The 24,028-nt window shown below is 40.7% G+C and overlaps 2 protein-coding genes across 3 annotated transcripts in view; both read right to left on the bottom strand.

Annotated features, from left to right (window-relative positions):
* Positions 1-13,458, bottom strand: part of thsd4 (thrombospondin type 1 domain containing 4) — a 45,310-nt gene extending 31,852 nt beyond the window's left edge. The window contains exons 1-7 of one of the 2 annotated variants that reach the window (XM_087180229.1): positions 12,988-13,458; positions 12,197-12,251; positions 11,866-11,938; positions 10,304-10,620; positions 8,303-8,729; positions 7,190-7,292; positions 5,193-5,329 (exon numbers count right to left, since the gene is read on the bottom strand). In XM_087180229.1, the coding sequence (XP_087036355.1) occupies positions 5,193-5,329; positions 7,190-7,292; positions 8,303-8,729; positions 10,304-10,620; positions 11,866-11,938; positions 12,197-12,225 (1,086 nt within the window). In that variant the 5' untranslated portion in view covers positions 12,226-12,251; positions 12,988-13,458. Of the gene's footprint in view, positions 1-5,192; positions 5,330-7,189; positions 7,293-8,302; positions 8,733-10,303; positions 10,621-11,865; positions 11,939-12,196; positions 12,252-12,987 lie in introns of both variants that reach the window. The other variant, XM_087180228.1, reaches the window with a different exon arrangement.
* A 4,776-nt stretch (positions 13,459-18,234) lies between these two features.
* The window catches only part of lrrc49 (leucine rich repeat containing 49), a 37,253-nt gene continuing 31,459 nt past the window's right edge, over positions 18,235-24,028 (bottom strand). Inside the window, exons 17-18 of the mRNA XM_023429757.2 lie at positions 21,983-22,136; positions 18,235-19,060 (exon numbers count right to left, since the gene is read on the bottom strand). Coding sequence (XP_023285525.1) covers positions 18,845-19,060; positions 21,983-22,136 — 370 coding nt within the window. The 3' untranslated portion in view covers positions 18,235-18,844. The remainder of the gene's footprint in view (positions 19,061-21,982; positions 22,137-24,028) is intronic.

Below are 24,028 nucleotides of genomic sequence, written 5' to 3'. Positions count from 1 at the left end.
ACACAGGACGAATCATGATGGAAAGCAAAGCCCCGGCAGCACACACAAAGAGAGAGGAGTGTCCTTAACAGTGAGCAACTGCTTGGCTTGCCAACACACTCTCACATTCAGGATGTAGGCTGTCTGTGAGTAAGCACCAGCACTAAAATGGAATGACAAAACATTGGCAGGCCATTGAAATGTGTGTGGGCATGCCGAACAGGGAAAAAAACAGCAGAGTAGCCTTGAAATCTGCCATGTGCTTTACTGTACTATTCAATTGTTTGTGGCACATTACACATCAGATGTTTTGATGTACATGTGTCTAAGCCACAGACCGCTACACCTGTTATGCTCGGTTTGAACTGCTGACAACCACATCACCAACCACTGCATCCCTCCTCAAAGTGTTCAAGACAGGCACTAAGGTGTCACTATAGCAGACAAAATATGGCAGCCGACAATCCATGCACTGAGATGGAATATATAAAGCTGAGACCACACAAGTGTGTCCCGTCAGACAAAAGCGGAAGCACTGCAAATGACAGGCGATGAAACTTAAATGACCATTATTTGCCTCATTAGTTTTGGTTGTAAAACTTGATAGACAAGAGTCTCTCTAACAGGTCAATCTGAAGGTGTCACAGCGTCAGATTCAGAAATATGAGATGGAGGCCTGCAGAGGCACCAAGGGGCAAAGGTCAAATGGACAGGGCTAGGTTGTTATTCATGCTATATAAAAGGTGCCAGGGAGAGGTATCAGGGACCACACAAACTGTGGGCTGTGTGGTAGGAGACATTGTTTCCTCTGTCATCAGCAGTAATGCATCCCCACACCAAGCACATGACCTTTACGGTTTGGTTTGTATGGAAAGTTAAAATAACAGAAGTCCAGTCCAAATGTTTTGAATTCATTTTTCATCATGTATCATGATTAAGTATCAATAAAACTGTTCACTGCTGAAACCTGCAGTACAGAACTGCAATGGGACCAATATGAAAGCCAAAACTAAAATTACCTCCAGACAGCGCTGTAAAGTACAATAACTCACACAGATAGAAGAGTTGTCAGCTGCTATATAATGTGAGTAATGTCAGTTCAAACTCTTGTCCCTTCATCTTTCCCACTTTTAGTTCAAAATACAGAAGTTACACCATAAAAATAAACGATGGTGACGTAAAACACAGCTTACATTTTCACACTATACGTCTCCCTACAGACACACATTCACACACACTCAGAGCTTCTCAGTTCAAACAAAACACAGTGCTAGTGGCTCACTTCCTATGAATCTATAAAACAGAAAACAGAGGCACCGTCACAAATTCTTGTATTTTTGTATGCTGTGTATATAAGGGCTGTAATTTTGTCCAACCAAGTACATATCAATCACTGTGCACAAAAAGCACACAAATGTGTCACTTGTTTAAATGATGAATGAATTTGAATATTTCATTTAGATGGAAAATATGCAAACACCTATTTCTAAAAATGGTAGACTTTCAACATAATGATTTTTTTTCCTTCCAGCAAAATGTACACAATCACAAGTCATCCATGTGTTTTAGGCTTCTAGGCTCTCTGAGTGCTGGAAGGACAGGCTCTGACCTGCTGGACTGTCTGTTGTAATAAATAGTTAGACATTATTATATGGTTTGATCTGATAAGAATCAGAGTTATTAAAGTCCCGGGCAGAGCTCCAGGTTGGAGTATAACACTTCTCAGTGCCTTAGGGACAGTGCACCAGTTTGTACAGTAGCTACTGTCTGTGTGAGATGAATACTCAACCATATAGTGCAGAAGTGTTTTAGTTCAAATGGATTTTCAGTGTATAATTTATTGTTTTGGTTTATTGACTGGTTTTAATGGTCTTGAAAATATCCAACAAAATAGTCAGGAAAACGAACACACTGAGTTTTTCTTAATAAATGTGACGGACAGACCGATGAAAAGTGAACCAGAGCCGCACAGGGCAGTATTGCTACAGTATAACAACCACACAAGCAGGAATCAAACTTACATATAAACTAAGACATAAAATCAATCTTGGTTTGTTATTGTTGTTTGTCAGAGAAGGAGTAAACAGTCTGGTTTCTGGGCTTACCATGGAGCAACAACAGAAAACCAAAATTTTATGTAATGAATATGCGAAACACGTTGTAAAATACAACCGTGGTATATACTCGTAAGTGGCCCGGTTGTAAAATTCCCACAGAGTGAGAATTCAGTTTGCTCTCTCTCCATGCATGAAAATTCCTCACAAAATATTAATCATATGATGTTCCTGCAATTCCAGTTCTATAGACCATCAAACAGTGTAGCACACATAGTGGACCTTCCTTCACTGCAGTAGTAATGCCTCATCTACTGTACCACGGTGGCTGGTTGGCTCCTGAGCAGAGCTGGAAGCCACCAGGGCCACATTAAAACAGGGCACTTATTCCACATGGACCTCGACTGCTGCAGCAGCCCCAAAAACCAAAGCTTAAAGGTTTGCCACTGACAAGCAAACAGCCGAATGGTGTAAGAACATGTCAGAATATGAAATGTCGTCACTAAAAACGGGTCTAAAATGAAATCAAACCTGTTAATATTAAACATTTCCAAACAATTTACATCTGACTGTCAATTATACACTTAAATAGTTGCATTTTTTTGGTTTTCCAACAGGTTTTTAAATAATATCCTAGTAATATTAGTATGTCATTACTATGTCATCATTTAACAAGCCTGTATTAAAGACTGGGGAGTCTACAGCCACGCTAGGGACCCAGTGACATTTCTACTTAGGTACAGCAAGATGCTAACATCAGCATGCTAACTGTTGCTGATTAGCAAAGTAAGCTCAGGGTGATGAAAATGTCATCAGTCTTGCAGTCATTTTTCATAAACCAACGCACTGGACAAAATGGTATTTTGACCTGCTGGTGGCACTGAAGAACAAGTGAATGGATCACTGGAGTTTATTTTTTAATTAATCCTCTAGGGACCTTGAATATCTTGAGCAAATGTTACAGCATTGCATCTAGTAGTTGTCAAGATATTTCTCACTGAAACACAAAGGACAACTTCATGGTGGCACCAGAGGAAAAGTCAGGGAGTCACCAAAAGTCAGACAGATTTATCCTCTAGGGACCACGAATGTCCCTACAAAGTTTTATAGCCATCCATCCTATAGCTGTTAAAATATCTTGGTCAGAACCAAAGTGGTGGAGACATAGCATTTGCATGGCTAAAAATATGTTACACATCTCTTACAGAGTTGTCGGATGTTACTGATTTTATTTTGAATTTAGAATTTATTGAATTCAAATGTTTCGCTCAATTTTGATCCTTCACTTATTGTGTATTTTGACAAGTTACGAAGTATCATGTTAGGTCAAGCAGAGTGCGCCAAACCAGCTGACCGTCAGCTGATCCAAACAGGCAACAATGATGACTGACACTTCAAACAATCTGTTTGAACTGCCAACTCCTCATTCTTTCCTGTGGCTCCTTCCTGCTCCATGCTGCTGCTGATGATGAATAGCTGCGCTGCTCACTCCCTCTATCAACCCAGACTCCCTCCGTTATGGTCTTTTTTTTAATCAATATAGTTACAATAATATCTCTTGCTACGTGCATTATGTATATTCCATATGCCACAGTATGTATCGACTGTCCTTTTAATCTTGGACTGGAGGAGCAGAGCGCAGAGTGCCAACTACAAAGTTTATCAATTTCCATAATCATGTTTAATTCCAATCATGAGCGCGGCTCTGCTTCAAATTCAATTATCCAGATGTTTTTACATTATCTCTTGGCTTTAACATTGGGTGATCTCCAGTTCAAATGGCTAGACCAGCTGAGAAAATCTCAGTGGGGAAAGAGATGAGAGAAAAAAAATCTCTCTTTCCTGAAATACTGCTGATGAGTTTGAATCCTAAAATAAGGCAGGAAAATAAATGATTAACTTTTTGTGTAATTGCCTGAACTGGACTCATGAATCCCAATTAAGTTTCAACCCTACTCATGTGAAGGATCATAGTGTCGAGTCTGTTAAGAGTGGAAATGTGATCAAGGCCAAAATGAAAGATCAGAGGGTTTTCTATCTTGATTAAATCTTAATGTTGCTAAGATTGTCGCTGGATTACAGTGCATGGGAAATACACGGGGTTAACACAGCAAGGTCAGCATGACCAACTGGAAGTGACCTTCAACATATTTCTCTGAGTTAAACCCTGATCAAAAGAATGTTAAAGTGAATCCAGCATACTGAATACATAGCCAGCCACAAGCAGGCCCACACAGCAACTCATGTCTTTCCAACTCTGTGCTCACAGGTGTGTTTTCATGGTGTGTATTAAATATGGGGTCAAAAGTACAAATATGTCCTACATTGAGATCCCAGATCTCCTGCTCTGGCCCGAGGGTGTAGAAACTTCCTCCTGACCTTCACTTCACTCCTCCGCATCACAGAGGAAGAGCTTACACTTATGTTGTGCTGCCCTCTGCTGCTCATAACCATCACTGCGTCTGATCTGACGTGCACAAAACATAACCCTACTAGAGATGGACTGTCTTATACAACTTTAATAATGAAGTGGAGTGGGGTTAGGATTAAACCTTTAGACCAGGTTATTGTTTGGGTATTGTTTGTGGTTACTTAGCTTTTATAAGAGATGTAGAGATAAACCAAATGGAAAAGTGACTACTATATTGAAAACCTGAACCGTCCCTCTAACCGTCCCTGCAGCATGGAATATCAAAGTGTTTACCAAAAATATTTGTATTTTTATTAATTGTATTTTGGTCAGTAGATATTAAAATGTGAACACTGTATTCCAACATCAGTGCTGACTGATAAAAGCACAGCTTGAAGAAGCTCATGCTAGCACTTTCTGCAAAAGATGTGATTATTATGTGACATTATATTCAGGTATACATCTTCACTAACGCCATGATTCTTACAAATGAGGACAGCCATAGGATAAAGGAAGCAAAGAAGCTGCTTTGTGACTGAAAGGATGCTGAATCAAATCCCCAAATTAATCAAGTTTGTAGATTAAAGAGTCCGTGTCACCTAATAGCCTCCATGAAGCTGTGTAGTGCCCAAAGCAAAAAAGTAGTAACAGAGCTGACTGCTCACTGTAAATACATAAAACTTTGTGAACATGAAGCACGATGATAAAGGAAACAAAACCTACTTTTTGAAATGAAAAAAAGGGCCTACCGTACACTTTCCCGCCACACAGAGAGAGGAGTCATTCTGTCCACATGGCGTCCCATCAATCACCCTGTCTGACTGCCGCACGTAGAACCTGAACCCTATGGCCCGGCAGTTGAGTTCACAATGCTGATCCCCAGGAACTAAGAGGAGATTTATGAGACTGTTGTATGTATCCAGAGACATTTTGACAACATGTGTGTTTCATAGCATATAGTGACAAAGCACAGAAGGAAGAAGAATCAAAGGCATTTGAGGGGCCGTACATAATAAAAATTAATCATCTTTACATGTAGTGTCTAAATGTCTCCATACCTTCATCTTGTGTCTCAACACAGGAAACTTCACAAATTACAAATTAAAACTCAATATTAAGTAGCTATGTAAAATATGAAATGGTTGAATTTGTAGAGCACCACATTCAAAGTATTGTAGAAAGACCCGTTTGGAGCAGAAAAGTATTTAAAGCACAGGCCCTTAAATACTTAAACAGAAGCCACATCATGCAGGCCGCAGAGTGACATTAAATTACTACAGCACTAATAAAACCAGTATGCAGGTCTGCTTGCGTCTTACCCTTGGGGCATATTCTGTCAGATTCAAATTATGAGTTTAATTTCACCCAGTGAAAACACTGAATTGGACTTAGAAATGACTATATGTTTAGTTGTTTTGTGGCCTGACTAAAACTGCAGTGAATGGCAACAAAGCAATAGTTTATGTATAATGTTAAAATGCCCTAAAGTAGCAGATAAATTCAGTTTTTTGAAATTTGATTTGAAATTCTGAACACAATTTTGCCCCAATAGCATAGCAATAAATGCTGCCACAGAGGTTGGAGGAAACAAACAATAACATGTATCCTCAAAATGCTATTTGTTTGAAACCAGCTCTATGATTTCAAAAAAATGGCAGTGAAAGCATCCTGATCCCTGTTCTTTCCATTTTGTTCAGGTGCTTAATCAATTAGATACTATAAGGCCAAAAGCCAGGTATTTCTTAGACAGATACACAAGAGTATGTTTAAACACGGTTCAAGATGGGTGTCAAATAATCCCTACACATTTATCTAGAGTTATCTAATCTTTACATCTGCATTACCCGTCAGTCAAACCAGCAGCACTAAAACACAATCTCAAAATACACATCTGTTTGACAGGATATTAATTTGGAGACTGTTATTTCCATTAGTGTTCTCAGAGAAATGACATTTCAGGAGGTGTTTTGACAGTTGCCTGGATACCTCAGGTGAGTAAGGTCAGAGACTTTGTATGAATGAACATTTATTTATGAGACTACAGACAGGTGACATACTGCAGGCTTCACATCACAGCACACCCTCAGTTCATACAGGTCATAGGTCATGGAGCTGAAAATGTAAGACTATGAAAATGTGATGAACAAATGTCTATGATCTTAAGATTGACAGAGTAATTTTAGGTTAGCATCCTTACTATCTCAGACATTTGACCCATTACACTACACATGTTCTGTCATTTCTTAAAACACATTTTATAGGCAGACTGTATGTTTTCATTTGCTTATTCTGACTGTTGTTTTTTTTTGTTTGTTTTTCCGGCAATGGTCTGTTGGTTGGTCACTCAGCCCACCACTGTTTAGTGCTAATTAGCGAACGTAAGCATGATAATATGATAAACTAAGATGGTAAATATGACGTGCTAAGCATTATTTTCATTGTGAGCAAACTAGCTAACTTAATTCTAAAAGTACAGCCTCACAGCACTACATGGCTATAGACACTTGCCTTGTTATTTCTTGTACTATTACTGTACCACTATTTACCATAATGTAGTTCTATAAAATAAATAAAAGTTTGTTTTGTTATTACAACTTCAGCGTCATTTATTTGGACCTCCTTTACAATTGGCTGTCACTAGCACAACAGCTACACATAGTTCCTAGGTGAAAATATGGTTTACATACAAGTGCATGAGCACATACTGTACATACATACAGTGCATAAGAATGTTCATTCAACCTACCCTCATTGAAAGGTTCCCACTCATACAGTCTGCCCATGAAAGGTTGGTTGTTGTAAGAAGAACACTGAACAGCCCTGATGTGTCTGCTGGATGGAGGACAGGCCTGAGGATCAGACACACACACACACACACACACACATGCACACGATAAGGCGACAGGTAAATCCTTTTGTAACTGCAGTAAGCTCACATTTCTCACTGTCATGCTCCGTAGCCACTGATTGACTGCTGGAGTCAACCTCCTCTGTTTTAACTGCTTTAACCCTCCACTTGTGGCTCAGTCTTTCTTGCCAAAAGTCGTCAGATTCCAGTATTTATGAAGGCTCGCCAGTGAAACCCAATCTCCCTCGTGCCTCTTCATATCTCCTTTGTCTAAACAAGCCCCTGGTCTGCTTGACTTTGCTTGAATATCTGTGTCATCGCACACCAGAGACAATATACAGAACCAGACACTGTTTAAATTTGTTTTAGTGCACAGGATGGATTCCGTACCTGTGAATCAGATAAGCAAAACTAATCTGCTCACATGGTAAGGTTTCCTAAGCCAACAGCTTTACCAATATTTTTTTTTACTTAAGCTGCTAATAGAAAATATATAACGTAAGTATTAAATAGCTTTAAATTCTAACAAACATTTCAATCCAAAATAATGTAGGAAATTTTGAATATTTGCCAGTTCCAGTTAAGTTTTACACTGAACGGACCTGTCCCTTTGTATAACAGTGTGGCTCAGTGATGTGTTTTATATAGTTTTGGATTAAAATGGAGCCCTGTTCGTTTCTTGAATTGTCGTTTCCAGGTTTAAATCTCACAGCAAATGTGGTCTGGCTGAGCAAGGTCAAGTTAAACTGTGACAGGAAGGAAATGTCTACAGAAAACGTCCCTTCTTACATTTTTGTATAAGTGCAAAAGTCCATATTTTTTTACTCATCAGAGCTTATGCAATAAAACGTAAGCCCTACTGTATAAAGCCTGTAAACCAGCTCCTTTTTCCGTATACTGATCACCAAAAGGCATATAGGAATCAAGACAGCGGAGTGATAAGCCTAATTATGTAATTGAACCTCATAAAATGACTTGCCAACATACTGATGATAAGAAAATGTTGCATACATTACTGTTGCAGATCCTGTAGCGAGCAGACTCTCCTGTACAGGAAGAAGTAGGTAAAGGGTTATAGGGTCTCTCTTGGTGTTGCTGGGGCCCAGAGGTCTGGCTGCCTGGTTGTAGCTCCTGCTCCTCAGCTTGGTTGGCTGAACCAGGCTGGTAGAGGGGGGCCCAGACTTGGTTATTTGTGGGATGCTGTGGCCTGGGCTGCACGTAGGGTCTGCTGTAGTGACGGAAGTTGTGAGGGGGGCCCAGGTTGTTCGACCTGTGGCCACCGTGGCCTCTAGCGGCAGGATGGTGGGCATCAGCCGCAGCGGAGCGTCTCTGTCTGTGGGGGCGAGCCGTCCCAGACCCATAGCCTGGGTCCTTCTGCAATGGAGCGACATAAGGAGCTCTCCCATAGCCATACCTCCCTGGGATGATTTGACTGACCCTACTGAAGACATAAAACATGAGGAGATCCACAACTAAACCGGTGACAGTGTAGTAATTATCACTTCCTATATCTGGACCAACACATGTACTGTCCAGTTACCTATCATTTGTCTAACTCTGGAAATTATTTTCTACTTAAACCTCTTAAAAACCAACCAATGACTGTACAATAGAGGCCATCAAGTATATTTGGATCAGTTCTTTCTTCTATTAGGGATCTTTCAGCTTAATGTCCTCTTTGACTGAGGAAACTGTCAAGGAGATTCATCTGAACCAGAACTTTTGAGAAGCACAAGGATCCCAGTAGCAGAATTCTGGGAGCTTTTGTTGTTATTTGGCTCCTTAGATTCCAACTCAAACAACCCCCCATTACTCAGCTGTCAGTGCTGTTTGTTTAAAGGCGAGCACAACAGGAAGGAGGTCACAAAGCTGCTGAGCACAAGCCGAGCCTTTGACTCCATCCATAAAAGACTAGCTTTCCACTGGAGGGCAGTCAGATGGCCCACAGCGATGGCTCCAAAGAGTCACTTTTAGATCAGGCTGCTCGGCATGCAGCACAGCCGTACAGGCTCTTTAAGGACTCGCAGACCTAAACAAAGACAAGAGCTAAAATACAGAATATTCAACATTGCAATATTGAAATCAATCGCAATAGATTGTTGTTGTTGGTTTTTTTTTTTGCAATATTTCTTTAGTCAGTAAAGAGAAGTGTTTTTCCCAGATAATAATTACAAATTATTTTATACCCATGTGTAGGAAGCTACAGATGGGCCACAAACTGAAGGAGAAACCAACAAGCTTCACTGCTTTGGCCAGGATCAGGCTAAATGAGATGGTGAATGTGTCAGAATAATTAGTCATCATTTTTTGGTCAACAGACCTGGCAGACTAAACTTTGGACTTTGACCAATCATCGTTTGCCATCCTTCGTGACATGTGTGATGAACATAGGCGAGCGGGTAAGTTGCCAGGGACCAGCTTCACTCTACCACCTGACAGCACCAACAACAAATGTATGTGTGCGTCATTAAGGTTTTATGAATGGAGGTGAACCAGGAACCATCTGACATCACTCTCAATAAACCACTATATCAATGTCACTATGTCAATCTCAGTTATTCTCAGTCAGTAGACAGAAGTTGTGTTGGTGCGCAGCAAACATGTGTGCTAACTGTGACATATTGCTCCTGACGCACTACAGAGGATAAACCTGCAACTGTCAGAGATTTTTGTTTATGATGCCCTACGTCTGCTATTATTCGCTGATATTTTCCCTCACATAAATTCTACAAGTTTGCGGACCACCATTATTGCAAATCACATCATTTTCATACTCATCAAACCACTCAGTGACCCCTCGTGCTCTTTGTGGGAGCACATTTTCCCCCCATTCCTTTACTAAGGTTTTTACTTTTGTCATCCACCTGTATCTGAACACTTCCTCTGAAGTAAAACAAAAAGGGCAGCCTCGGCAAGTTTGGAAGCTCAAGTTGTAAGTACAGTGATATAAACTCGTTGACTTGTTTGTTTTGTGGCCAGAAAAAAACCTATCGCCATGACCGATAACAGTACCTTTGTCCACCTGGTCGGGTCTCTCTCGTCAGCTCACCGCGACTGCTGCTGTTGGAAGGCCTGCCTGTGTCGCGATGCAGAGGAACTGATGGCTGCAGGGCTGAGATGACATGGGCAGGTTGCTGGGGATGAACTCCAGCTCTTCTCGAGGGATAAAGGGATGGAGTGTAAACAGGCAGGCAGGGTCTGCTCTGCTCTTGTACCCCTCTCCCACAGGTCCGGGAGCAGGTTGACCAGGACCCCCAGGCGCCCCAGGAGCCCTGAATTTCTCCATGCTCAGCCCTGAACTCCTGTTGGGGCTCTGCCCTCTGAGGAACCTGTATGGAGACAAAACAACCACAATTACTGACACCACGTGCGCAAAGAAACAGGACAGTGTCACAAGATGTGGATGCCAGGGATTGATGGAAAGCCTCCATCAACACGACTTTAATCTCCCCAGATCATGGCCATGTATAAAAGCTCAAGTCACTGACCTCATCTCATCAACATGACTATCCTGCTCCTCTGCCTCCCACCACTATTCATGAAACAGACCTCTGTTCACGGTTATAAAGCCCTGATTTGGCTGATTAGTGGGTGTCTGTTAGTGGCCTATCCCCTATTGGCTACCTGCATTTCTCACTGTTGACTCTATCCCTCTGTGCGGCTCTGCCAGGGATGTATTAGTAGCGATCAGTGCGCTCTCTGTTTGAGGAACCTGCCAGCAGGAGTCCTGTGCCAAGCCGGCTTTATCCGTGGAGCCGCGTGGAAATCCTGCTCTTTAAGGAGCACTTTGTCTCTATTCACAGCAACCTCTCTGGGCAAACACATGGCTGTAGTAAAAGCTCAGCTGCCTTTGACTTTTAGCGGATGGAGGGAGAATACAGAAGCAGTAGGGAGAGTTGGCAGGAAGCTCTTCTGCTGTCAATCAGACTGTGCAGCTATTCAGAGAGACCCCAGACCTCCCTCCTCCTCCTCTACCCTGCTTCAGCCTTTGTAACTCAACGCCACTGTCATCTCCCGTGTCAGCCATAGGTCACACAGCTGGACTCCCGCTGAAAACACATGGAGCTGACTGAAACCAACCCCCCAAAAAACTGACTAGATAGTTGATCTGTCAGTCAGCGTCATACTTGGTGCACCCACTAGCTGCATCCGTGAAGTTCCTGTGGCTGCAGAGTTCAAGAGGTGTTTTGCAGACATCAGCCCTCTATTTTTCCCTGCAATCAACACAACCTTTCACTCTCTCTCTCTCTCTCTCATTACAATTTAACAGATTAGCACCCTGGTCAAGTTCCTCCTGGGAATAGTCTCACTGTTTACACACACTGGGGGGAAAAAAAAAAGAAGGCAGAATGAAAGTCTATAACTTGAGATGGCGTTTGGCTATGCTAACAAGACACGATCATGCATGCCATCTTTGGAGACAAGCATTCCACTCACCAGTGCCAACCACGCAATTAGACTTATTTGAGGGAGGTCTTCTATCATGAAAGTGAGCGTGTCAAACAGATCACACATGTCTGAACACAGATGTATTTGTTTTCAGTAGCACCACCTGCTACACAACTGCTGCTCACCTTCCTGTGGTCTGTTGTGTGTTGGCAGTCCAGGGGGTCTGACCAAAGCAGCAGCAGCAGCAGCACAGAAACTCTACAGACAAAACACAGAAGCGATTACCGGTGATACAAATGGTTTTACTGAAACGGCATTATTGGTTAATAAATAAGAAGATGCTATTAAAATATTGCTGTTGATAAAGTGGTATATTTATAGATGGTTAGAACATGAGGCAGCCACACAAAAATAGGAACATAGACATTCATCTGTATTTCAACAAAAATGAATGCACAAACTATTAAACACATATGTAATCCATTATCCATTATTAAACAATCACACTGGCATTACCTGACAATCCAGACACAGGCTCCCCACATAGCTCCTGGATTTTGAGGTGCAGACACTTAAGGGTGAAGAGAGAAGTTTACATTAGCATACACCTGAGTGAGACTGACTGATTTTCAACACAACTGCTGTCTGTGTGACCCCAACCCAGAGGCACTAGACGGTGAAAACCCACTTTGACTCTGTCTAATCACTATCCATCTATAGAATACTGTAGATTTCACTCATCATTTTAGTCTGGACATATAAAAGTATTAAAAGTGGACAGTATTTAATGTGTGAATTACACTACATTTCCGGTAGCTGTGCCTGTCTGTATCCCTCAAATGTCACAATCCTGACACTTGTTTCATTTGCCACTACATCACTCAGTCTGACAATCTCTCAATACACTGACTCAGGCAAAAAAAAAAAAAGACTTCTACCCACTTGACCATGTGGGTTGACCTCTCTGACCTCTGGCTCCTAATGAGGGAGGAACCCCTGCTGAAAACAAGCCACCCCCTGAACAGCAGGTCTGAGGGCCAGTTAGGGAAGGACTTTCACCCTTCACCCCAGACCATATAACTCAGCCCTACTTTGCACCTTGTCTAAATTAAGTTCACTGAACCAGACAGGAGGGTCGGGAAGTGCTGCAGTGTTCAAACCAGGAGAAAAGCAATACAAAGTAAACACACTCCATTCCACTTTCACACTAATTAATTATTATTAATTTGATTTATTGCTATTATTATTATGATTATTGCAGCATGGAAATCAAGAAATAACAGCCCACATATTATATGGAGACGTACCTGTAAGTTACTGATGCGGGTATGGTGAAGTATTAGTTACTTCACTCTAATTTCAAACTAGTTTTTCCTACTCTGTCGCGTTCACAGATCCATTTCCACGCGCAGGTATCCTCATGGTCGAAACAGTCATCCAAGTGGAAATGCAGGGTTTCCCTCCAAGAGACTTGGTGCTAAGCCATGTAAGTCAGTAAATCCGTATTCCGGACTGAGAGTTAAATCCTGGCGCAGTAGAAACTCGGGACCCTGATCATCCCGTTGACTCCGGCATTTCTGCTTTTACGCGCAAAGACACAGAATGACAGAAAGCTGGAAACGGACACGAAAGACAGAAAACAACCTCTGCTGCGCCCCCTGCCGCAACTGTTACTCTCTCTTTGTCCGTGTGTGTGTGTGTGTGTGTGTGTGTGTGTGTGCCATGTAAATATGTAGGTGTGTGGCTCCCTTCCTCCCCCACCCACTCAGTGAGTGCTGTGCTGGGGTTTTCTTGTGTGTGGAATAAAGAGAGCGAGAGCGCAGTAGTTTTTCAAAGCTGTCCAAAGTGGAGCCACAGACAGGTAAATGATCTCATCTATCAGCTGCTGTGAAGCCAAAGCTGAAAGCTCCACCCACCAGCTCTGATGGTGAAACACTAAAGGGACTTTTCAGTATCAATAACATCAGCACTATATTTGTACTAGTGCGGCTGGATTAAAGGGTCAGTTGATCCAAATCACAAGTGTCCATAAGTATTTGGACAGTTAAATGTCTTTTGTTCTCTGCACAGCTCAGCACATAATATCTGAAATAAAATAATGGATAATTCATTAAAGTGTGAAGTCTCAGCTTTGATTTGAATAGGTTTATGATGATATTGAAATAACTGTGTGGGAGATATAGCCATTTTGACACATTGTGCCAAAGTCGGGTTCAAAAGTATTTGGACCGTTGACATTTCTTGGACAGCTGTGTGTTGTTTCGACATTAGTTCATACACAAAAAAAACCTCACAAGTGGCTCAGACTTCATTCAGAGTTAAAAGTTGTCATTAAGATTGAGGTGGAGTTGTCTGTCAATATAATGAATAAAGACGTCACCACGCAGGTGAAGAAGATAGTGAGGCCCAAAAAAAGCAAAAATCTATCAGAGAGATATCAAAAGTAGTCAGTTTGCCAAAATCAACAGATGGGTACATTCTGAAAAAGCAGGTGTGTACAGGGAAACTAGAAAATGGCAAATGACCAGGTAGGCCGAGGAGCACAAGTCTTGTGAATGAGCAGCACAGTGAACAAAACCCCCTTTATGACTGCACAGGAAGTCTCCAGGATGTAGGCGGACATGTTTTCCTGTCAATGATCAAGATAAGACCTCATGGCCATAACCTCAGAGGATACACCACGAGATGTAAATCTATGGTAACCCACTTTTTCCACCCGCACTGTGAATGTTTAATGAATTAATTTTTGAATTTAATTCAATAAAGACACAAAAGATTATAATTGTTTGAGTGTTTTTAGTATGAGCACACTGTGTTTTTCTATAGCTGTGACCATGAAGATCAGATCACATTTTCTGAGTCTTTGATGATTCCAGTTCCAGAGGGTTCACATACATATTCCTGCCACTATATATACTGTATATGCTTGTGATAGCTGATCACTTTAGTCACTGGTCCACCCTGAGTCCACTGAAGAGAACAATTCCTTGAAGCCGTCTCCTGGACAGACATCATAATTTTGTTCATTACAACTGTACTATCTTCTCAACTACAACATGATGGAGAAACATCTATAGTAGTCTATATAGTGGTTTATAATCTACTAGGCACCTCCACTGCAATTAGTCTAAATTAAACTCAGTTCAATAAGGGGTAGCATGTGACCCACACCATGACTTAGTGCCCAAAAACAAATAAACAAAACTAGATAAAGTAAAAGTCTTTCAATCTTAATGAGAAATGGGACATGGCCTCCTACATTACGAAGGTGATCCCAGCGTTTTGCATACTTCTGTATGGCCTACAGTAGCGGTGTGTAGTTATGTTTTGCTCCAGAGTGAAATCACTGAGGTTGATTCTTTACAGTTTTCATAAACTGAAATAAATGGTGTATTTCTCTCTTTAGCCTCTTTGTTTTATTTGAGAGAACAAAACAAAGCTATGCATTGTTCAGTGGATTACACCATACTATGACACACTGTATATAGCTCATGCTGGCCTGACAGTGGCTTCATTATTTAGCCAACATAATCTGTAAATATTAGGAAATATATCATTGTATCAACATCACAAATGTAAGACTATACCAATCCACACTGCAAAAGCTATTTTAAACACATAGCCTATATATATGTATCACTGCATGTATCTGCAGAAGAGCAGGTCCTTATTGCTCCAGCTGACCGTCCTTACTGATGTGTGCATAGATGTTGATGCTGCTCAGGAATATGCCTTTAACCACAATGTTTTCAAACTCTTCACAGGCAAACAAGCCTCTAATTAAAGCATTGTTAATGAACTACCGTTCCGGATGACCCATTGAAGGTCACTTGAGACGAGATTTGAAGAGGCGAGTCACTGTTGTCTGGACAAAAATGTGCATTGACGCAAACTATGCAGGAAAAAATGTCCATCTAAAAGTCACTTCAGCAGGAGAAAATATTCTACAGTGTTGTGGTACTTTTGCATCTGTGAAAAATACGATGATGGCTTAATTAACTTTAATTGTTTTCAATGAAGGCTTATTTGATTTAAAAAAAAAAAAATACTTGCACTGCTGTCTAAGACAATGTAACACGATTTTCAATCATTCCTATATTTGGTTGATTTCTTAACAATATGTTACTCTTTGATGTTATCTAATTTTATCTAATCTTGAATAAAAACCACACTGTAAACAAAGTGAAGTTCCAGTTTGGGATTTTTTGCAGTGCCTGACTTACAATAAACAATGCTCTTGGTTCATTCCAGGAGAAACTAATAGTTGGTGCTGTGATGTGGAACGAATTGGCAGCCGTTTCCCCAGACTATCAGAGGGTCATCACATGCAGCCTCCAAACCAGTGCTTAGGTTTATTGCTTGTCATTCACCCAAACACAAATTGTGAAGATAATGTTGCATGGCCATAGTCTCTCAGTGAGTCCATATAATACTGCTTTCTCTCTGCTACTATAACCTCCTGTGTATCTGTATAAAATTATTGGAACAACATTACACTGTTACTTATAACTGAATGATAAAAGTTTCAGCATGTTCTCTGGAGATTATCAAAAAGTATTCTGTGGAATGTAGGAAATGAGGAACTAAAACAGTGATACACAAGGCAGACTAATATACACTTATATGTATATTAGTGTAATTATATGCTTTCTTAAAATGACACTTCTTTCACAGGCTTGCTAACATACTACACTGTTTTGTTTTTCATTAGCAGAGCCCCTCTTGGCGAATCTCTGTGCCCTGGCAGCTGAGGCCTACATGTCTGCCATAGTGCTGTTATGACTGGATCAAAAACACTGCTTTGATTCATCATAAAACACTTTCATTGGTGACCCAAAAGTTCAGTTATCAACTTAGATAACAGCCATGTTATTGACGATGATAGCTCAAATTCACACACAAAAAAAAACCTAAACTGAAAAATCCTACTAGAATGTTGTACTCAACTGCCTTTTAAAATGTACACAGTCAAAAATAGATTGTTTTGGAGAAATATGTTGGGTGGATTAATGGATGGGGACACCTGTCATCACCATCAGCATCGAGCTCGGTTGTGATGTACTTACAATGATCAAGGTCTGTAGCACTGCTTTTTGCCGTCTGTCAAAAACTCAAAAAAGAAGTGTATCACGAATGCCAGTGTGCGGCTCTATAAAGAGACAAAACAAATACCATCTTTAATTCGAGCAACAGATTGATTGTGGATTATTACTCACCACGACATATGGACTTCAGGTTAAAGTGCTCAGCCGAGTTAACTGTGTGGGCCTCAGGAAGTACTACACTGTCTGGACTTTTAAACTGCTTTCCAGCGATGAGACATTGTTCTTACTCTCTGTCTCTGCACACTGTCACTCGTCATGAAGTTCAGTCAGTCCTTTGGGAGTAGAGGTCTCTCACGTTGACAGCCGTAGTCCCATAAAACAACAAAATGTGTCAGCACAAAGCAATGTTGTTTATCAGAGTAGCTCAAAATAAACTTGCTGTAGCTTTTTGATAGCAGACCCTTGCACCAAGTGGTTTCTTGTCAAAGCAGAATACAAAGCGTTCAGTTTTCATGTTTGTATGAGATCTTCAGGGGAAAGCTGCCCCAAAAAGCTACACATAATGCAGTCATAGAGCACATTTAGGTATTTGTGTTTGTCTTCCAATTCAGATTAACCAATAGAGAGATATTGTATTTTGCCATATAGCAGGGGAAAAATCTAATTTGGTGGTGGAAGGATGTGGGAAATCTGGGTCAACACATCTCCAGAAGAATAAATAGTAAATTCTAATGTCAAAAATTCATGCAGATTTTTGAAAAATAAAAAATGTATGCATTTGTTTACTGTTTATGTCTGGATAAAGTACTGAAGATACTGAACTATAGAAGCCTTTCACAAGACTATCCAAAAGTCTGGTTTGGATTAAACTTTCTTGTGAGAGTCTACCACCAGGATCATTAAGATGAACCTAAACATTCACTGATAAAAGTTCACTATCGGTCACTAATGACATTGAAAACCAGAGGACAACAACTCAGAACTGAGAAGAGACAAACTCATTTAACATACAAGCCGGTGTTCTTGTCTTCAAATCAAATACCCTTGAGCAAGGCATTGATCTCCAGTGAAGTGGATGACATGGGACAGCAGTACCTGTCAACTTCTTCATGTGTGTAGAACCATTTAACACTTCATCCCCCTGCAGTTACTCCTCCAGGTTGGTGCTTCTTTCTCCACCTGACATGCCTGATTAAATAAGGGTTAAAAAAAAATTCTTTGCAGGTTGGTTTGAGTGAGGAGAGCAGGAACAGGTGGTGAGGAACTGGTGTTGCCTCTATGCCTTCGGGGACATTCCAGCCTGAGCTCACACCACCTAGAGGACCCTTCATGGTATCTGGACCACCTAGCTTGCACGCACACACAGCCTCTGCCTCATGGGAGACCCGTGGTCTGTGAGGTGTTGGACCTAAAGCGAAACAGCTAATGTTGACTGATTTGATTCCTGATTTCTCCATTCCTGGGAAGACATTTCTAAGAAAAACAACCATGTAAACCATATACACAACCTGAGTGTTAATACAGAATATTTTAATACTAAGTACAATACAGAAAATCAGTGGTAAACAAAGAAAAGTCATTGTCCTTGTTTGTGCCCTTCTTTTATGTCAGGCAGGAGAAAGTGAGAGATCAATGCAATGAAACAAGATTTAAGCCACAGAAAAATCATTCTAGTCTCGAGAAAAGAGACACCGGTCATTTTCAGCTGATGGCGGTAATGATGAAGAGGGGTCATTCAGAAGGCTTTTAAAGTGCAGAGGATGCTCCGTAGGGACCACAATGCACCTTGAGTCTCTTAATCCCTATAACTTTCCTCAAGTATGTTACAGCTCCAAGCACTAAATAATCAGACGCGTTTAAAGTGAAAATCTACATTCAATCAAGATGCCTTTGTCATGACAGTTTCTTTAGCTATCTTTAAAACAGTCTACATCCGTCTTAAGAGAGAGTTTCCCCACACTGGAGAAATACACCCATCATTTCCAAACATTTTAATAACTGATAAAGTCACTAAGTGATGACGTGTTATAGATGGCATTTGAGACTGGAGGCCACCGGGAAAACAATGTCCACATGTGCGCAGTGTGTGTGTGGTCAAAGAGTGAACCTTTGGTCCTCTTCACTTGGTCTCGGAGAGCTTTGCAAGGCTGGCTTGGCAGAAGGCCGCTCGGTCCCTCATCTCCAACACACAGTCTCTCACCATCTCTGCAAACATGGACGGCCAAAGCTTGTGAAGAGCCTCGCCCTTCAGATTGGTGTCTGATGCTCGATGGACCAGCTCCTGGAGGTACTGCTCTATCATGGAAGCACGCTCCGATGACTCCACAGTGCCCTCCTGCGAGGAAAACAAAGGTAATGTTGATTTGGTTTGAGTGTTATAGTGACATTAAGGTGAAGAGTAGTGGTAGTAGTATTTTTAACCACTGAAAATAGTTCATCTTGATCATTTGATTTAGGCCTTATGGAGAAGCTGTCAATGGATAAACTCATTAGATGTATCATAATTTAAATGTATCTGTCACAGTGCACAGTGTTAAACATTAATATAGTTGTATAGTATAGTTCATAGTCACTTGAATTTACATTTCTGGGGTGAGTGATGATATAAAGTTATGTCTAAAGGGAAATGACTTAACTGGAGATGACTAAACTTCTGAAAAGTGTAATAGTTTTTCTCATTACCTTGTTCACCTCCACTACCTCTGACCTTGAAGTAAATGCTGTGCGCAAAGCTTTTTTTTCTGTTTTTCATGAATAACCTTAACTTGCCATCTTCATGGCAATGATAGAATAGTCTCCTGGTTAAAACTACAGTCTCCAAATATTGTACAATAGAGAGAAAAGATTAAGTTGGTTTATGTCATGGAGAAGATCCCCATAAAGCTGCAATTGAAAACTAATTTTTATTAAAACATCGGCACCAACAGAACTACTGTATATATTCATGAGTAAACGTGCCTCTTAAAACAATAAAAACAATGTCACCCTAATGCAACAATATGACCATTGTATGTGCACAGAGTAAGGGTAACTTTGTTCTATATGCCACAGAAACACAGCTATACAGCTATATCAGGCAGTGGCATAAATTCATTGCTGTTATTGGTTTTATTTTGGTATTGGTTAAAAAGCTAAAATGCCTGCCTAATCAATTAATTGAATCAATGTAGGTTTAAACTTATCCTAGATGAATAAAAATGTGCATCCACTCAGACAGGTTATCAAAGAGCTGACCTGAACAGGAGGCAGACAAGCAAGAGCAATACCACACCAGAACAAGTACCAGTATTGTTCAGCAGCATCTGATCCGCACAGACAAAACCACAGATGAACCACTTCATCTTCAGTGGATGGAGGTGAGGAAATAAAATTGCATTATAACTGGATTAGTGCTGCTGACGGCTTTCCATCAGGAAAAAAAGGCCATGGTAGCAAAAATGCTGCAGTACCTGTTTGGTATGTTTTTTTTGTTTTCTTAGGCTTCTCAGGTGCTGAGTGGGCCGTTGTCCCAAATACCATGTATGTATTGCTGTGTAACTGAAAGGTGGCTAAAGCTTGAGGTAATATTTGAGACTAGGAGTAAGCCGGGGTGTAGGTCACGTCAGCTTTATTCGGTTGAGGAAAGAGGTTTTGAGATCCCAGAAATCACTGTGAAAGCCTCTGGATGTGATGTGGGGTTTATATGCTATGTCTGCCAATGCATAATTTCTGGCAATAGTGGGTGTATGGTTTCCATTTGTTAGCACAAGTCTAGTGGCACCAAGGGAAGCTTGATTTTCAGGAAACTCATTGGCTAGTTTGGAAGTTCTGTCACTTCTTTTTTGCAGAGTAGATTTCTGTGTCCTTGATCCAAGATCCAAGTGACTACATCAAATAGCAGTGCAATTTGCTTAATTGTTTTTCTAAGGAAACACTGCAGTGGAGCACAACATGGAATTTCACTCGAAATCACAGTATAATAGCACAGAAAGTGAAATCATAAACTCACTGAGCACTTTATTAGGAACACCTGTTCATTCATGTGGTTATCCAGTCAGCCAATCATGTGGCAGCGGTGCAGGGCGTAAAATCATGCAAATACAGGTCAAAGCTAAAATCAAACATAAGATCTCAGTGACTTTGACTGTGGCATGAATGTTGGTGCCAGACAGGCTTGTTTTAGTATTTCTGAAACTGTTGATCTCCTTGGATTTTCACAAACAACAGTGTCTAAATTTTACTCAGAACGGTGCCAAAAACAAACAAAATACAGACAGCAGCAGTTTTTGTGGATGGAAACAACTTGTTGACAGAAAGGCTACCATAACTCAGAAAACCAGGTTTTACAACTGTGGTGAGCAGAAAAGCATCTCACACAACACATCCAACATTGAGGTAGATGGGCAAAATTGGCAGAAGACCACATCAGGTTTCACTCCTTCAGACGGGAACAAACACCTGCAGCTGCAGTGGGCACAGGCTGACCAAAACAGATGATTCTGGATTTCTGCTGAGGCAGACAGTAGAGTCAGAATTTGGCCTTAACAACATGAATCCATACCTTGTGTCAGACTGGGCTGGTGGTGGTGTGGTTGTGTAATGGTGTGGGGAATGTTTTCTTGTCCATTTTAGGGCCCTTAATACCAATCAAAGAAGGTTTGAATGCCACAGCCTATGTGAGTATTGTTACTGACCATGTGCATCAATGAATGGCCACAATTTACCATATTCTAATGGCTATATCCAGCATGATAATGCACCATGTCACAAAGCAAAATTTGTCTCAACCTGGTTTCATGACTGTGACAGTTAGTTCAATGTAATTCAGTGACCTCCCCAGTCACCAGATCTGAATCCAATATAACACCTTTTGGACTTGGTAGAAGTGGAGATCAGCAGTATGAATGTGCAGCTGAAAAAATCAGCAGAAATGATTCTATACAGTCATGTCAACATGGAGCAGAATCTAAGGTTTCCAACATCTTGTGGAGCAAAGAACTGAAGCTGTTTTGAGTATTAGTATGGTAGGAACAGTATTAGTATTGAGTTCATAATAAAGTGAGTGTATCCGGTGTTGACAAAGTGCATTCTGCAAAACATATGTGATCGTAATCTTCTTTACTGCTGTTTTTAAGGTTGAGGTTTTGTCTGTCTGTTATAGCAAACAAATGGGTTGATGGGGTATTAAACTAGTAACAGTCTGTTTCAAGAGTTGTTGCAGTTTCTCATAACCATTGGGGTGTTGTGAGAAAGCTCCAGAGAAAAAAACAGCACTGACCTCAGGGCTGTCTGCACTGCAGTCTCTGCTTGGGTAATTGAACAGCGCTCTACTCAGGCTTTCGCCCAGGAGCTTCCCGTTGTCTCTTAGCTCCTCTGGACTCATCCCTGCTCGTCGTCCACGCCCCTCCAACAGGAATTGCAGCTGCCGCTTCCTTCAGGGTGAAGAGAGAGGAGACACGAGGGGAGATATAGCGGCAGCAAGTGAGTAACACCAAGATAATAAAGATGTGTTCTTGTATTTATCTAATAACACTCTCTCAAACTCAGAACTAAAAGCACATAAAGCACAGAGGAGCACCCAGCTCTTTGAAACACACCATTATTCATGAGATGACAACACTCAAACTGTCACTAAATACATTTTTAACAATTCTACCTTTGAATAAATTTCCATCCATCTCTGTAAGTATTTTAATTGCAGTCTTATCAGCAGCAGCATGTGTACACTTATAAAAGCAGTAGAGCACTTTAAAAGTGATGTAAACTACATCAAATGTTTCTGTCTATCAGTATGAAATCTCATGTGATACACTACTGCACCAACATGTTTCAGAGGCTGGTGCCAGGATGCTGCAAGAGGCTCTCCAGAGGAGGCTGCAGGCAAACATTCCATATTGGACAAGACAGTTTGAAAAGTGTGTGTGAACGTGTGTGCATGTTTTAGTCACACACTATGCTGACTAACAAGGTGAAACACGCTTAAGGAAGGTGGTGTGTGTGTATGTGTGTGTGTGTGTGTGTGTGTGTGTGTGTGTGTGTGTGTGTGTGTGTCTCATAGATACAATTTATGTTTGTGCATATTTGTTACTGAAAAAAGTGAGTGTCGTGTATCCATAAAACAAATTTGTCTGTCTCTGTGAAAGGGTTCTCGTGCAAACAATAATCAGTGTCTGGTGAAAACCTTATAACAGAACTTGCAGAGTTCCTTCATCCCCTTAAGGTTTAAGCCAAAAGTTAACATGATACTTTAGTTGCTGACTGAACTTTACAAACACAGAGCCAATGAAATCTATTTAACGGTCTTGTGCGATATAGTTGTATTTTGTAAGGTATAAGGTTTTCAGCCAACAATGGCATTAAGTATTATAGCAGGTACATTCACTTCCTCATTAAAACCCCTTCCCTTGATGTCTTCACTTTAATGAGACCCTTGGTGATGAAATTTGTGAGGTGAGCTCTCTTTACTGTTATCTAGGGAACAAGGTCAAGAGATAAACTGAGGCTGAAATCAAACAACACCAACAACCAATACATGGAAATGTTGCCTTAAAAAAAAATTTCTAATTTTTTTTTTTTATTTAATTTTTTTTTTTATGCTTTACAGGCTTTTATTTCTTTTTATGACGATTTCTTCACAGTGTAGCATTATAATTAAACAGCAAATAAAAGCAGAGGATTCACAAACTACAGAATCCAACAAGTGTGATGTATGTGATGTGATGTATTGTACGATATGCTTCATGCTGCAAGTATTGTATACCCTTGCTAGAGGGGAGGCAGGGAAGACAAGGGGGTGAGGGAATATATTAATGTGCTTGAAAACATTTAAGACCAAATTTGTATTTGTTTGCTGGTAACAATTTTTCATCTGGCCAGGCTGGCGACTACCACCTTGACTCAAAGCAGGACAATATCCAGAGGCAAATGTTTTGCATGAAACTGAGACATTAGTGAGATAGCATCAGATCATATGTATTAAGTATTAATTATAAGTATAAAATATTACTAAGGAATGATGAACTAAAAATAGACCTGTTCAGCAGAAAACAGAAGCCAGACCATAAGACTTGCCCTTAAAAAAATTTGGTGTGCAAAAGCTGACCAAATGGTCTGTCTTTACAGAGGTGTGTGTCCACAGCAATCTGTAATTAAAATCCTAAAGCTAAGGATTGCATGCAACATAAATAGTATCATATCTGGGTCAAACTGAATTTTTAGATACATTTTATCCTACTTGGAGTGTGTGGGGTTTACAACTCAGCAATTCAGTTAGTGTTCCATATGCTGGAGGACACAGTCTTATATACTATATTGATATTTCAAA

The sequence above is a fragment of the Seriola lalandi genome, unplaced genomic scaffold, assembly GCF_002814215.2.
Source record: "Seriola lalandi dorsalis isolate HSWRI2012SDOR001 ecotype SW California unplaced genomic scaffold, Sedor1 jcf7180002054898, whole genome shotgun sequence".
NCBI lineage: Eukaryota > Metazoa > Chordata > Actinopteri > Carangiformes > Carangidae > Seriola > Seriola lalandi.
This window is presented reverse-complemented; position numbering and strand designations above follow the sequence as displayed.